The sequence below is a fragment of the Microplitis mediator genome, chromosome 8, assembly GCF_029852145.1.
Source record: "Microplitis mediator isolate UGA2020A chromosome 8, iyMicMedi2.1, whole genome shotgun sequence".
Lineage (NCBI taxonomy): Eukaryota > Metazoa > Arthropoda > Insecta > Hymenoptera > Braconidae > Microplitis > Microplitis mediator.
Window position 1 is genome coordinate 10,512,298 of NC_079976.1, and position 14,760 is coordinate 10,527,057.

At 29.1% G+C, this 14,760-nt stretch overlaps 2 protein-coding genes across 2 annotated transcripts; both read left to right on the forward strand.

Annotated features, from left to right (window-relative positions):
* Positions 1–136: 136 nt before the first annotated feature.
* On the forward strand, positions 137–8,089 carry LOC130673070 (vacuolar protein sorting-associated protein 54). The gene is made up of 9 exons (XM_057477971.1): positions 137–424; positions 495–1,412; positions 1,471–1,783; positions 2,764–3,018; positions 4,156–4,599; positions 5,782–6,089; positions 6,442–6,659; positions 6,734–6,953; positions 7,513–8,089. Exons 1-9 carry the CDS (start codon positions 315–317, stop codon positions 7,772–7,774), a joined length of 3,048 nt encoding a protein of 1,015 aa, XP_057333954.1. The 5' UTR covers positions 137–314; the 3' UTR covers positions 7,775–8,089.
* Positions 8,090–10,200: 2,111 nt separating this feature from the next.
* LOC130672754 (luciferin sulfotransferase) lies at positions 10,201–13,937 on the forward strand. The gene is made up of 5 exons (XM_057477469.1): positions 10,201–10,486; positions 11,344–11,440; positions 12,251–12,407; positions 12,475–12,595; positions 13,389–13,937. The coding sequence occupies exons 1-5, from the start codon at positions 10,291–10,293 to the stop codon at positions 13,835–13,837; spliced, it is 1,020 nt and encodes a 339-aa protein (XP_057333452.1). The 5' UTR covers positions 10,201–10,290; the 3' UTR covers positions 13,838–13,937.
* The last annotated feature ends 823 nt before the right edge of the window (positions 13,938–14,760 follow it).

Below are 14,760 nucleotides of genomic sequence, written 5' to 3' on the forward strand. Positions count from 1 at the left end.
ATCTTAAAATCCAGCTCTGTCGGAACTCAGATCAACTATCAGCCAATCCCCTCCATGACGTCATCGCCACATGACATCCCTACCCCCTACAACTCCTCGCTCCTCGTCGATGTTACCCCTTCCGTTCCTACCTAAATCTTTATTATCATTATCAGGTGTAGAGTATGTGTGTTATCGATAATTACTCTCCAGCTCTATAATAAAAAAAAAAAAATATGACACTTGATCTACATCTCTAACATCACCATGAATTTAAACGGCAATTATTATCTAAATAATCCAACGCCAGCGGATCCAGATTATTAGAACAAAAAATGGCAAAATTAGTTAAAATAACATCCGAGCAACTAAACAACAACTTGACAGCATTGACCTGTGAGTTCTGTCCTAACCTAGTATTCAAGAAGACTGGAGACTTTGTCAAGTAAGTGAATATTTAAATCTCTTGTAAGCCAGAAAAACGTATTGAAATATAAACATATAAAAATTTACAGACATTTGAAAGAGTCGCATTGTTCGAAAGAAGGCGGGTCATTTGTCTGCCACTATGGATACAATTCCGTATGTTCAAGTCTCCCATTGGAGGGTGTTTCGGACAATGACTACATAGCACATGCAGCGAAACACGCGGCAACCCAACAATTGCAGCATAAAAATGGCCAGTTGACAGCATCATCATCAACTTGTTCCTTCACTTCCAGCTCAATGTCTCAGTCTCAGTCTCTGCCAACGTGGACAGTTTATTCCGCGGTACAGAATCTACCCGCGGTACTAAATGACCCTAAAAAAGGCAAGCAGGGTAACTTTTTAACCAAGACCTGGGGTGATAGTTTTACTGATCATGTTCACATTCCAAAAAGTATGTATTTACCGCCAGAAGTTACGATTAATTATTTTGATAGCTACTTGAAAAAAATTGGCCGTCGATACCGACGACATTCTAGTCGATCAATAACTTCAATAAATTCAATAAAGTCAACGTCTTCAACTGCCTCTTCTTCAATAAATTCATGCCAAGAACGTGACGAGTTTGATTTTTCAACAATTCCTAGTATTTTTCGTAATCCAAATTTAGATTTATCTAGTCGGGATACTTTTGAAAATGTATTTCCTTTTACCAAGGACGGATTATTACTGGATAATTATAATGAGAAGGCGGGAAGAATGACCACCAATGATGTGATGGTACAAGTCAGGTGCTATCAGGAAAAACTGAGCCATTATTTAGATATTGTTGAGGTCAGAATTGCTGAACAGGTTGCCAGTAAATCACAAGCATTTTTTCATGCAATGACTTCTCATGATGTCTTGATGGAACAATTGACCCAGACTATAAACATTTGCAAGGCGCTGAGGAAAAATATAAAAGATATTGATAAGAGTTTTGTTATTGATTCATTAAATATCCTGAGGTAAGTTTGAAGGCTTTATCAGAGAATGATTGATACTAATGATTGTATGTTGAACTAGGCTAGAAAGAGCTCGCGTTAATAGGCTACTGGTTTACGAAAAATTAAAACTGATAGCGACTGTCCATCAGAGCCAGCCAATGATCCAGTTACTTCTTTCCACTCCTGACTATGTAGCAGCACTTGATTTGATATCAACGACCCAAGAAATTTTGCATCAAGAACTCAATGGAATCCAAAGCTTTCGTCATTTAAGTTCACAATTAACAGAAATGGAGAAGTTGGTTGACAAAATGTTGTTTACCGAATTTCAACGTTACTCAACTGCTGATTTAAATCGACCATTAACTAATGATTATTCTGTTCTTGATGCGGTAAATATTATTAGTAATAAATTATAATCACTTATACCTCTGAAAACTCGCACATTTCCTAAATAAGATCATATAGACTCCAGACAACTTTCGAACTTTCTGGAACTGATTGTTCGCATTATTTTGACTATGAAAAACTCTTAGCCAATATTTGATATAGAAAAAATAAAACGCACATGGTTTTGAAGTATAAAATTCATTTGAAGATCTGTGAAGAATTATTAAAACTTATAAATCAGAAAAAATAAAATTTTTCATTCAAAAATTCATAATGATCCTGAACTTAGCAAATATTTGATAAATTTCAGAACTTTTTTCAACAATTTAATTTAAAAAAAAAAACTAAAAATATGCATATGTAGAAAATTTAAAAAACCACCAGTGCAATTTTCTGGAATATTTTTTTTTTTAATTTATCGATTTTAAAAAAATCCAAAAATTATTAGACGTCGACTAATTTCAGTATCAGTGTGAATGTAGCAGACGTCAGACAAATTTAAAATTATAAATAAATAGAGTAAATAATTTAAAAAATAATGTTTATAAAAAATGCACTTATTAGTTTCAAAATTTTTTAAATGCGCGATTTTTTAAAATTTTATTTTATTAATTAGTTACTCTATTTATTTATAATTTTAAATTTGTCTGTTGTCTGCTACATTTACACTCATATTTCAGTATCATAAATTCATAACTTTTAATTTTGATCATTTTTGGCTAAAGTTTGATTTTTATAATATCGAAATTTAGGGCCAGTTTTAGACACTAAAAATTAAAATAAAATAATTAATATAAGACGCAATGACATAATTAATTTGTTGGGACCTGTAACTAGTACTGTGTGACGCGACAGGTCGTAATTTAAACGCGGTCTCATTCAAATTTTACTCTAAAGTTGACGTTGGGGTTTTCAGACTTCTAATAAATGATTAAGGTTAAGATAAGGTTGTGTTTTTATTTATTTCTTGGTAATTTTATAGGATAAATTGATATCAATAATATCAGGATTGCTAAGACAGAAGCATTTTAAATTTATTGATACGTATAAAGAAGAAAGTATAACGACGATACGGGCTGTTACTAAACAACGTATTATTGAAGCACTTGCTGATAGTGATTGTTGTAGTGATCAACAGGCTGCTGCATTAGAAGTTACTGGTTTGTCATTAGCTGAACGTTTAACATTGTTGTCAAGTACTATTCAATCGTTAACAAGTTTATTATTTCGTATAAAGGTGTGTTTATTATTTTTATTATTAGTGTCTGATATTAATCATTTTCAATGGCATTAAATATCTTAATATTTGTTATTAGTGGATATTCATGTTATTTTTTTTTTTAATTTATTGGCAGACATATCAGTATTTGTCATCACTTTAATGATTCATTCACATAAATATGATTACAAAAATTACGTATTGAGTCCCATACTATAAATTGTTTTTATTGTCATAATTTATCGACTTTAAGATCTTTCATTAATAGAAATGTCATTGTAATTATCTTCTTATCATTTGTCGATAGAAATATCATTTTGATCATCACTTAATGATTCTAGTGTCATTAATTTACAGCAATATCATGACTTGTTATCGTTATTTTTATAGAGTGCCAAAAATATTATAATTCTCGGCTATCGACTTCAATTAATCGACTAGAATATTATTGAAAATGGAAGTCTACGGTTACCGTGGCACCACCAAATTACTGCAAGTTCTTGTAGAACTCGACGAAATAACTTTTTTTCAGAAAGTTATAACTTCTGCAAAAATGGACTAATTCAAACGTTTTTTTTTTCCAAAATTTTCGTCTTCAAGTGTACTTTCCGGAAAAAAATACAAAAACATTTAAGATATTAAAATCTATGAAATTTGTCACTTTTCTGAAAAAATCTCATTTTTATCGAAATCCATTTTTCCCAAAAACTAAGCGAGATATCGAAAAATTTTATTCTTTAAAAAAGTCTTATTGCGTCGAGTTTTACAAAAATTTGCGGTAATTTGGCTGCGCCTCGGAAACCGTTGAATCCCCTTGAAAATTATCATTTCATTCTATTAATGTAATTAATTATCATTAAAATAATTATCGTCCGACGAAAATATCACTAAAATCTTCAACTATCAACTCTAATATCATTAATTGATATCGACTTTCATTAAAATTATCATTAATTAACAAAATTATCATAGTGATCGTTATTTTATGACCTTAGTATAAAAAATTGTCATTAAAATCATCATTAATTAGAAAAATATCATTAATTATCATGATATTTATTATTAATTGTCATATTTAATGCCATTAATGTTAACAATTACATAAAAAATTAATAGTAAGAGTATCATTAACTAATTGATAATAATTTTTTTTAGGCTGTGCATGAAGTAATGCGTGAAACAGCATCCTTATCAAGTGATAATGTAGATAGGAACAATATAGATAAATTATTAACAACCGACGAATATTTACGGGTAAAAAATAAACTTAATGATATGTTGTCAACAATATGCGATTACTGTCATGAAAGATTAGCAAGCCAATTACTTTCGCCATCGGTATCAGTAAATGATCGTGAAAGAATTATTGCTGACGGTAGTAAAGAATCTGCGGTTATTAATAACACTAGTAATAAATTAAATGTCAGTAATGACAAAGAGGTGATACAGACGGCTATTAAAGATGATAATTCGTGGCTGAGTGATCGGGGTGCAAACGTTGCTCAAGTTTGTCAGCTGGCAAGTATTATTGATGAGTTTACAGATACGTGTGAATTAATATGCGGCAAACAATCTACTGCGCTGCGTTCTGCCTTCAAAGTAAGTTTTTTAAGTGATTAATAAACTTGTATAGAGTTTTATTAATCAAGTCCTTAGTAGCATTCTTAAGGGAGTTTTATGTAAATCTGTATCTTAAGAGCATTCTCAGACAGTGTCCTCCACTTTTTAAAAATATTCAATGGCAACGCAAATAAAGTATAAATTCAAAAAAAGTACAACGCAGTTACTATTTCGCCGAGATATAGATTTTTAAAAATATTGTTCACAGCTGTTATCAAGTAGGAGTTAAACGAAACTTTGTAAATAAATTTTAGCCTGAAAAATTTGACATTCAAAATTATAATGTTGACATGAAGATTTTACTGAAATTTATTTAACAAATTTCGCTTAACTCCCAATAATTTATTTAAAAATCTATGTCTCGGTGAAATCGTAACTGCGTTACCATTTTTTAGATTAACGCTTAGACTTTGTTTGATTAATTATCAAAATTTTAATGCGGTAATTACAATTGAAAGTCATTAAAAATTTTTTAAAAATCGGGGGCACTGTCTGAGAATGACCTTAAGTCATAATCAAGTCTGCATGGTCAATCTTGAAGAAGTTTAAGATATTTTCGAAAGATGTCTTCAATAAGTCTGTTGCAATGCATGACTAAGATACTTGTGTAAGACCCATTAGGTCGGACTTGTTTCAGAATTGCTTAACATATCTGGCAGAATACTACCCTTACTTCCTGAGCCGTGTATTCAGCATTAGTATAGTTAATTCAGTGGTGCTCACTTAATGTTTGATTTAATTCTATCGAGTGATAACATTAATCATTTTTTGCACTTTTAATTTTAATGATGACCACTGGGTTTGCTAAGTACTAAATTTAAGCAACGAGCAATTTTAAAAAAAGAAACTCAATATCATTAGCAATTCTGCAGCAACTCTCACCTAAAATTTTTATAGTAGACATTTTGGTTAGGAATTATTGTCGACTGTTTCTACAGATTTCCACAAGTTTTTAGAAAGAATCTTAAGTAAGACTTGATGAAATCTACAGAAGCATACCTATGAAATCCAAGTTCTTAAAGTCTTGTTTAAATCTTTCGTATCAGACTTGCCGAAGTACTTTTCTCCAGTTACTTAAGACAATGCTACGAAGGAATTGATTATTTGTGATTAATCGATATTCATAACACAGCGTGTGATTAATGTCTTCTTATTAATTAGGTACACGCAAGTAAATTTGTCCAGCGTTTCCATAATGAAAGGAAACAAAAACTAAGTCAACTATTAGACAGCGAAATGTGGAAGCAAGCTGATGTACCAGTAGACTTTCAGTTGTTGATAGACCGCGTGTTTGAATTTAAAAAATTTCCCAAAGAATTATCGTCGATTAAAAATAGTAGTTTTAATTATTTTAATGAACGTACCAGTGGACTTGGTGATGTAAAAAATTTTTTAACTATTGATAATGAACAATTTGCTGTGGTCAGTACTGTAATTATGCTTGTACAGATGATTAATGAGTATTGTTGGTAAGTTTAATCAATTATTAACTTGTATCCCTCAGAAGCTACGAAAGATCCCGCATTTTTTTATCGCTGTTAACTCAGACTCCGATCATTAAGTTTTGATAAATTTAATTTCCCACTAACTCTAGTCTCTGGAGGAAGAGAAAAAAAAAGATTTTATTACGAAACCGAAATTTTTATTTTGCTACCGTGAATTTGAATTTTTTGACTATAATGAAGTCAACTTCTTTGACTCCTTAACTGATAATTAAAAATAAAAATTAATCAATTAGCGCCTGAGTTGAAGCAAAAAATCTCTCAGCTTTTACTTTAACCCAAAAATGAATTTATGAAATAAATTGTATGAAATTAACAGTATAGCTACAGAATTACAAGTGTTATCTGGAAGTATTGGACGTTACTTAGCAGAATTACTTCGTCATTACAATTCGCGTTGTTGTCAATTGGTACTGGGTGCCGGTGCGATGCAAGCGGCCGGATTGAAAACAATCACTAGTACAATTCTAGTACTTGCCAGTCGTAGCTTAAAGCTTTTATTATGGTGTATGCCTTTTGTTAAATCACATTTTCAAGGTACGTTAATAATTACCACCCAATAAGATAAATAAAGATGATTAATGCCAAAAGAACTTTAATTTAAATTACAGAATTAGCGAATTCTACTCGCGGGCCAACTGGACTAGGTGGTTCCGTTGGTGGAACTGGTGGTGTAGCATTACTAGATAGCGTTGAACGCGATGTACGTGCTCATATTCGTGAAATAGAGGGTAAAATATTGACTATTGTTGACAATTTAGTCGGCGGTCAAATATCTATTTGGGATGCGCGTCCTCCAGTACCTTCACAATCATTTCGTAATATTTCTAGGTACTTTATCTTCATAAATAATTCGACCATTAGTATAGATGTGCGAAGAGTGTTTGAATTAAATCGAATATTATTATTTGATTCAAAATTTTCGAAGAGTTTGAAATATTCGTAAGCTTTTGAATTCTTCGAATTATTCATAAATTTCCATATTATTCGAATGGAATTTAAATTTTCGAAAATTAAATTTTTATCTAACTTGTAATTAATTATAAAAAAATTATTAAAATAATTTAGATTTTTTGAATAATTCAAAATTTTAAAAAAGTTCGAATTTAAAAAAATAATTCGAATTTTTCGACTAATTCGAAAACTCTCGGATAATAAGAAAATTAACAAACAATTCAAATTTTCTGAATAAATAAAGAATTTTAAAATACTTCGACTTTATTAAATAATTCAAAAATTCATCAATGCTTAGAACTATTAGAATAATTCGAAAACTGACAAATAATTCGAACATTTTGAATAGTTCGTAAATTCAAATTATTCGCACATCTCTAACGATTAGTTTTTAAAAACTTGATTAACAATGAATGAATTATCTTATTAATTACAGACACTTGGTTAAACTACACGAAGCAGTTTCAGGAATATTACCAGCATCAGATGTCCAGTCGCTGTATCGCACCGTTAACAATTCATTCAAAGAAAAACTCCGGGAACAATTATTTAAAATGAATATTGTTAATAACGGGGGTCCACAGCACGGTGTCGTAATATCTGAGCTAACATTTTACCTGGAGGCACTTAGAAATTTAAAAGTACTGCCTTACGATGAATTGAGTGATGATTGGATGGCTGACATATGGACTAGATAACATGCAGAGCGTGTTATTTATTGTTTACTTGATACCATGCAACAATTGTATCGTGGAACATGATTGGGATTTTATAATTTAACATTTATAGAAGAAGAAAACAACATCAACAACAACAAACATTTTTTATTCCACGTTTTTCATTATTTATTTATACTGTATGTAAATTGTAACTGAGTGCAATTTGACGTGATATTTTTTTTAAATATCATGTTATTTGTTATCAACGTATTTATTAATTAAATGCCTGATTAAATTTATTTGTTTTAATTATTTATATATTAATAAATATCTAAGGTAGTAGTCTGGTAACTCGGGCCGTTTTTCATGCTTTTTTTAGGGGCCTTTTTTTTTAGAAGGAACAAATGAAAAGTTTTGCATTTTTAATGTTTTTACTTACATCTTAAGGTAACAAAAAATAATTTTCTTGAGGAAATTGAATAATTTATTATTATTATTATCGTTTGAAGTTTACGCTTCAAAAAAAAGCGCGTGGATGGCCCGGGTGATATTGACTTTTGAAGACACCCGAAATTAAAAATTCTTGATTAGTCTTAATCTATAGACATGTCATTCTGCTCAGAACTAGGATTATGAAATTTTATCGAAAAATAACAAAATGGCGAACTTAGAAAAAAAGTCATTTTTTCCGCATAAAAAGGGTTGTAAAATGGAAAGTTAGGGGTGAAAAAAATTAATCCTAGTTCCGGTGAGAATTACAAGTGTGTAGAATAACCAGTTCAAGTTTCAGACCAATAGGTTGAGTAGAAAAAAAGTTATGACCCGGGCTGACTAAAAATGTTGTTTCGAGATAAATGCGTTTAAAGTTACAGTAACCTTCGGCGCGCAACTATGAGGCACTCTTGAAAACTCGTTGCAACTTCGTTTCTACTTCGTTAGTTTGAAATTTTCATAGTATATTCTCAATATATTGTATTTTCGAATTAAGCAAAAAAAAATTTTCGATTTTTTCAATCCGAGTTACTAGACTACTACCTTAAGACCCGAAATATTTAAATGATCTGCCAAAGCAAGCGGACCGGAAGAATAAAAGTAATAAAACGTATGTAAAATTTACTATCTCCGTCATAATAATCAGGGTTGGCAAGTTTTTTTTATCACGTTTTACAGACAACGGTTTACTGCTGCCTCGTAATTGGATTCTACTTGATCTATATCAAGGACTATGCCTTGAACTTTTGAAATTAGAAATTTTTCCACTGACATACTGAGGCTTTATTTAAAAAATTGAGAATTAAAAATAAATAATTTTGAAGATTAATAAGAAATTCACGGTAAAAAAATTTGCGGAGTGAACACGGATTAAATCCGGAGCGGATGACTGAGTATTTTATTTAATTTCCGTAGAGTAAAATTTACTCCGAATTGAAGTTTCTTTCAGTATTAGAACTCCGAATCGGAGTGAATGTGGATTTAAATAAAATTCAGATCCCTCCGCTAGAAAAACAAACTCTCTAGTCGAGTGATTTTTTCTGAAACTCTAGATCTTCGAATGACGGAGTGAATTCGGATTTACATAAAACCCGTAATCACTCCGAATTCACTCCCAATTTTTTACAGTGTCGATAAAGATCTCTAGGAAGGGAGAATATTTGTCTTAAATATTGTGTTGGGTGAGGGTGAATCCTAGCAAAGGTACCATTGAAAAGGCATAGATCGTATAAACTTTTTTTTTTTAATTTATGCAATTTTTATCTACAAAAATAAAAATTTTAATCATTTTTGATTTTATATTGAGAGTGAATGTAGCTGACAATTGTCAATTTTTTTAATTTTAAAATAAGTGAATAATGTAAGTAGAGTAAAAATTAAAAAATGCATATTTTGATAAATAAAAAATCCGTACGCGCATTTTTTCCAATTTCATTATTTTAATTCATTTATTTATTCATTTCAAATTAATAAATTGTCTCGCGTCTGCTACATTCACACTCATATTTTTTACCTTTACGCCCGTATAGTTCCCGGGGCCATTAGGGCGTAAGAAAATTATTTTTTCATAAAAATTGAAAAATATAAATTTTGAATTTTTTTATACTCCCTTCGGGTACCTGGTATCGATCCCAAAAACCATAAGGACTTATAAGTATCTCTACAGTCCTGTGGTACCTTTAACACAAAATAATGAGCTCATAAAAAATTATATTTTTACCCTAAAAAAAACCTTTTTATTTAAATATTCGCTTTTGAATTATCAACAAATTAAATTAAAAATTTCAAATATAATTAAAAAATTATTTTCTTTTTAACTTGAGAGTAAACAACTTTCTTGGGACTTTCTCTTAAAATATTTTTAACAGCGAAAGTAATAAATATATATATATATATATATATATTAATGTGAAATCGAGTAAAACTTGTTCCTGAATGTACTGAAATTGCATGTAGGATTTTTTTGAAACCAAACTAATTATTTTATGCAGTTGCATTCGCAGCAATTGAGTAGTGAACAACGCGCGCTGCTGACGGATTAATTAATTTGTACTTTTAAAAAAATGGAATTAAAATTCACGACGGTCGAGGGTAAAGTTGGCGCGATGTTAGACCGTATGTTTGGTGTCCAAACAAGTTTTTTGCGCGTTCAACCGGGTAATTGTTTATTACCACCACAGTATGTTACTTTGGCTAAGAAAATACGTGACATGCAAATTTATCAAGATGACGTTTGGATGGTATCTTATCCACGTACAGGTTGTTTATTTTAATTATCTAAGAAATTAATTAAAACTTTTTTTTTCTAAATATGTAATAGGGTGGTCGTGAAAAATTAAATTTCTTCAGACCCCCCAGAAAAAGCTTTTTTTAAGTAAAAAAAATACGTGGGGAATTTGGTTTTTTCTTTTTAAGTGAAAAGAACACGTGCCTCAATATGATCAGAGTTCATTTTTCGATACAATCGCGGTTTTTTTTTAAATATCTCATGAAATATGCAGATTAAAGGAAAAAATCAGAGGAACGATTTTATTGAAAATCAAATTCTTGACAAAAAAGGTCATGTTCATTTTTTTTATAAAATGTGTATTTATGAAGATATTTTTAAAAAAGTTTTTTAGATCTTATGAATTGAGCATTTTAAGGATTACGAATGTTAAATATAAAGTTTTATCTTAAATATAAACAACTTCGTAGCTGGCATCATATCAATCATTAATGCTTGTTATAGTTTCTATATACTTAGAAATATGATATTTTCAACATTTGTAATCCTTAAAACGCTCAATTCTTAAGATCTAAAAAAAGTTTTTTTAAAATATCTTCGTAAACACATTTTATAAAAAAAATGAACATGACCTCTTTTGTCAAGAATTTGATTTCCTACAAAATTGTTCTCACAATTTTTTCCTTTAATCTGCACATTTAAAAAAACCGCGATTGTATCGAAAAATGAACTTAGATCGTCCTGCGGCACGTGTTCTTTTTACTTAAAAAGAAAAAACTAAAATCTCCACGTATTTTTTCACTAAAAAAAAAGTTTTTTATGGGCCGCCTGAGAAAATATAATTTTTAACGACCACCCTAATATGTATGTTATTAATTTTCTTCTCTAGGGAGCCACTGGGCTCAAGAAATGGTTTGGTGCATTGGAAATGATTTGGATTTTGAAAAAGCTAAAGTTCCGCTGTTGATACGAAATCCTTTGCTAGAGTAAGAACTTTTATTATGAGTAAAAAATATTTATAAAAAAAAAATCAATTTTTTATTCGAGTTGCCGGTTAAATTCTCCGTTAAATGAATACTCACATCAAATTAAGTGAACAAGTTACTCATTAATTTTTTTTTTTATTAATGAATTCACATCAAAATTAATTAGTTTAAATTTGATTTAAATATATGGATGCGGGTATTCAAACTAACAGGAATTATCCTACGAATTCAATTATATGACTGTTTTACATTTAATTAGAAAAAAAATTTTTGGAAATTGCAATTTTTTTTTTATTAATAAAAAAATGAATGCTTCCATAAAGTAATTGATAAAATTTCACGTTTATTCAATAATCATATCAATATATTATAATAATTTACAAATTAATAATTTTCTAATCATAAAATTGAACTTTATTAAAGTCGTAAGTTGGAAATTTAATCGAAATATATTGAGAAGGGTCTAAAGTTTTTTCTCTGTCGCACTCAAGTTGACAAACGGTACTATCTCTGTTGCACTTGAACAGTAAATGGAAACTTTGTCCACGTTTTTCTCTTAAACAAATGAACATTTATGAAAAATAAAAACGTAGGTTGCTAGATTATAGAGTAATGCATCAAGCCTCGTTCTTTTTTTTGTGTTTAGAGGTTTTATTTGAAAGAAAAACTTGGACAAAAATTGCTATAGACCCTCCTTTGTCGGAAATCATCCTATGAATTCAACTGACACATCAGTTTAACATTAAGCTGAAATTAAACAAAAAAAAATTAAGCAACTATTACACAATAATTTTTTTTTTTAACTTTAAGGTCATCAGCATTAATGGTTACTGGAAAATATGTTGATTTCTTTTCGCAATTCGGTAACTCGGTAGAAAACGTCGAAAAAACATCAAGACCTCGTTACGTCAAGTCACACTTGCCTTGGGAATTATTACCTCAGCAATTAAAATCAAAAAAACCAAAGGTTCATGATTAAAATTTCCCATAAATAAACATAATCATTCAATTTATTAATAATAAATTATTTTTAGATTGTTTATGTAACAAGAAATCCTAAAGATACCTGCGTCAGTTTATATCATTACTGCAAATTAATGCATGATTACAATGGAACATTTGAAGAACTTGCTGATTTGTTTATCAATGATACTGGTAATTAATTAGATTAAATTATCAGTTTTATCATTAAAATTTCCCGTTTAAAAAAAAACAAGACAGTAAAGACATAAACAAAAAAATTATAGAATGACATTGGAAAACGGAAGTAAATTTTTTCAAGAATGCTTACAGCGATTTTATGCACTTCTTACAAATTCGGAATTTCCGTGACTTTTCTTAAATATGAAAAAATAAACATTTGAGTGGCAACATGATTAAAATTTACAATATTCCAATTGTTTTTATCAATTTGAATGTTTCAATTTTTCATAACGTTTCCAAAAGTTCTTGTCAGTATGAAAGTACGAAAAAAATCAGGAAAATCCAACTATTTCGAACTTTTATTTCAACGAAAATTAGTGAATAGTTGTAAATTTTATTCATTTCTGCGACTCAAAATGAACTTTTTTACAATTCTACTCACGGAAAAATATCTTGAAAATCGAAAATTCTTACTATTTTTGAGTGATTTTTTTATATTTGAGAAATTTAGTAAGAAATGAACAAATTTTCTGGAAATGTCCTTGCAAAATTTTTATTTCGTCTTCCAATTTCATCCTATAATTTTTTCATATTTACATTTTTGTTAATACTGACGATAAAAAAGCGAAAAAATTTTTAAGTTGTCTCAAATTTCGAAGTTCGGCATGTAGAACTTTTGAAGAACTTTTCCGATTTTTTTTTTACACGGTTTAGTTCTAAAAAAAACATAAATACATGATATAAATAAATTTTTTTTCATTCTTTCAATAATTATAATGAGAATTAATTAAAATATACTTTTTAGCTCCAATGAATCCATTTTGGCAACACGTTCTTTCCTTCTGGGATCGTCGCAATGAAGAAAATATTTTGTTTCTAACATACGAAGAAATGAAACGTGACCAAATTAGCGTAATAAAAAGAACAGCTGATTTTTTGGGAAAAAAATTAACCGAAGATGAAATAAATGCGCTGGCTAGTCATTTGGAATTTTCTAAAATGGCTGCTAACCCGGCAATTAATCTTGAAGCCGTTTTATCTCAGAATGAAAATATTATAAATAAAAATGAAAATGGAAATGGAAATATTGATAATTTTAATAGTAATGGAAATAATACGGATAAATTTATTCGTAAAGGTAAAATAGGAGATTGGAAAAATCACATGAGTCATGAGTTAACGCGACGGTTTGATGAGTGGGCGGAAAAAAATTTTAAAAACACTGGACTGATTTTTGATTACGGAGACAACTGACTCATCATGTTTTCTTATTTATGTTTTATTTCCAAGAACTAATGAATCATTAGTGCAATATATTTTTTATATAAAAATTTATTATCGAAAAAAAATAAAATTAATTTTTTTTTTAAGTCCTGCGATATTTACTTATTTTTTTAATTTCCAGCGAAACTTTATTTCAGAAAAAAATTGTAGGAAATTTTATTTACTACAAAATAAGTCATCTCTGTTTATCAACGTGTCTTTCATAGTTTAAAGTTACAGAAAAAATAAATAGAGAATTAGTTTAAAAATGGAAAAAAAATTTTTTACTTTTAGTTTCAATTACTTTCAAAAAATTAGACTTATAAAAAAATGTAATGCGACTTTTTTTGTAAATAATTTAATTAGCTATTAAATTATTTAGATACTTTTTTGTCATATCGTTATTAGATTACCTAAAATTACCGAATATGGAGAAGGCTGGGCCTTTTCGCTCCAGCCTTCTCTATTTACACATGCAAAGAAACAAATAATAAATTTCATTCGGATTTTCAGTCATTTTTATTGTTTGAACAATAAACCCGCAACAAAGAAGGTAATTCATAAATAATATAATATTGAAAGCGAAAAAGTATAAGAGTGATTCTCTAAAATAAATTGATATGAAAAAAAAATTTGGTATTTAAATTTTATTGTCTGAAATCATAAAATACGTCATCTTGCCATGTAGGCATAGTCGCATCAATAATACTTTAGGTTAATTCTTTTACATACATTGGAAGCCCAAAAACACAAGTAAAAATTTATTATTTCAAATTATAAAAACTGATGCGCTTAAGATATATCTTCTACAATTTTAAGAAACTGATAATTATATAACGTTGTATGTTGTATATAAAATCAACTTTTCGACATTGAAAATTTTATTTATCATACTAAATGTTTTTTTTTACTTT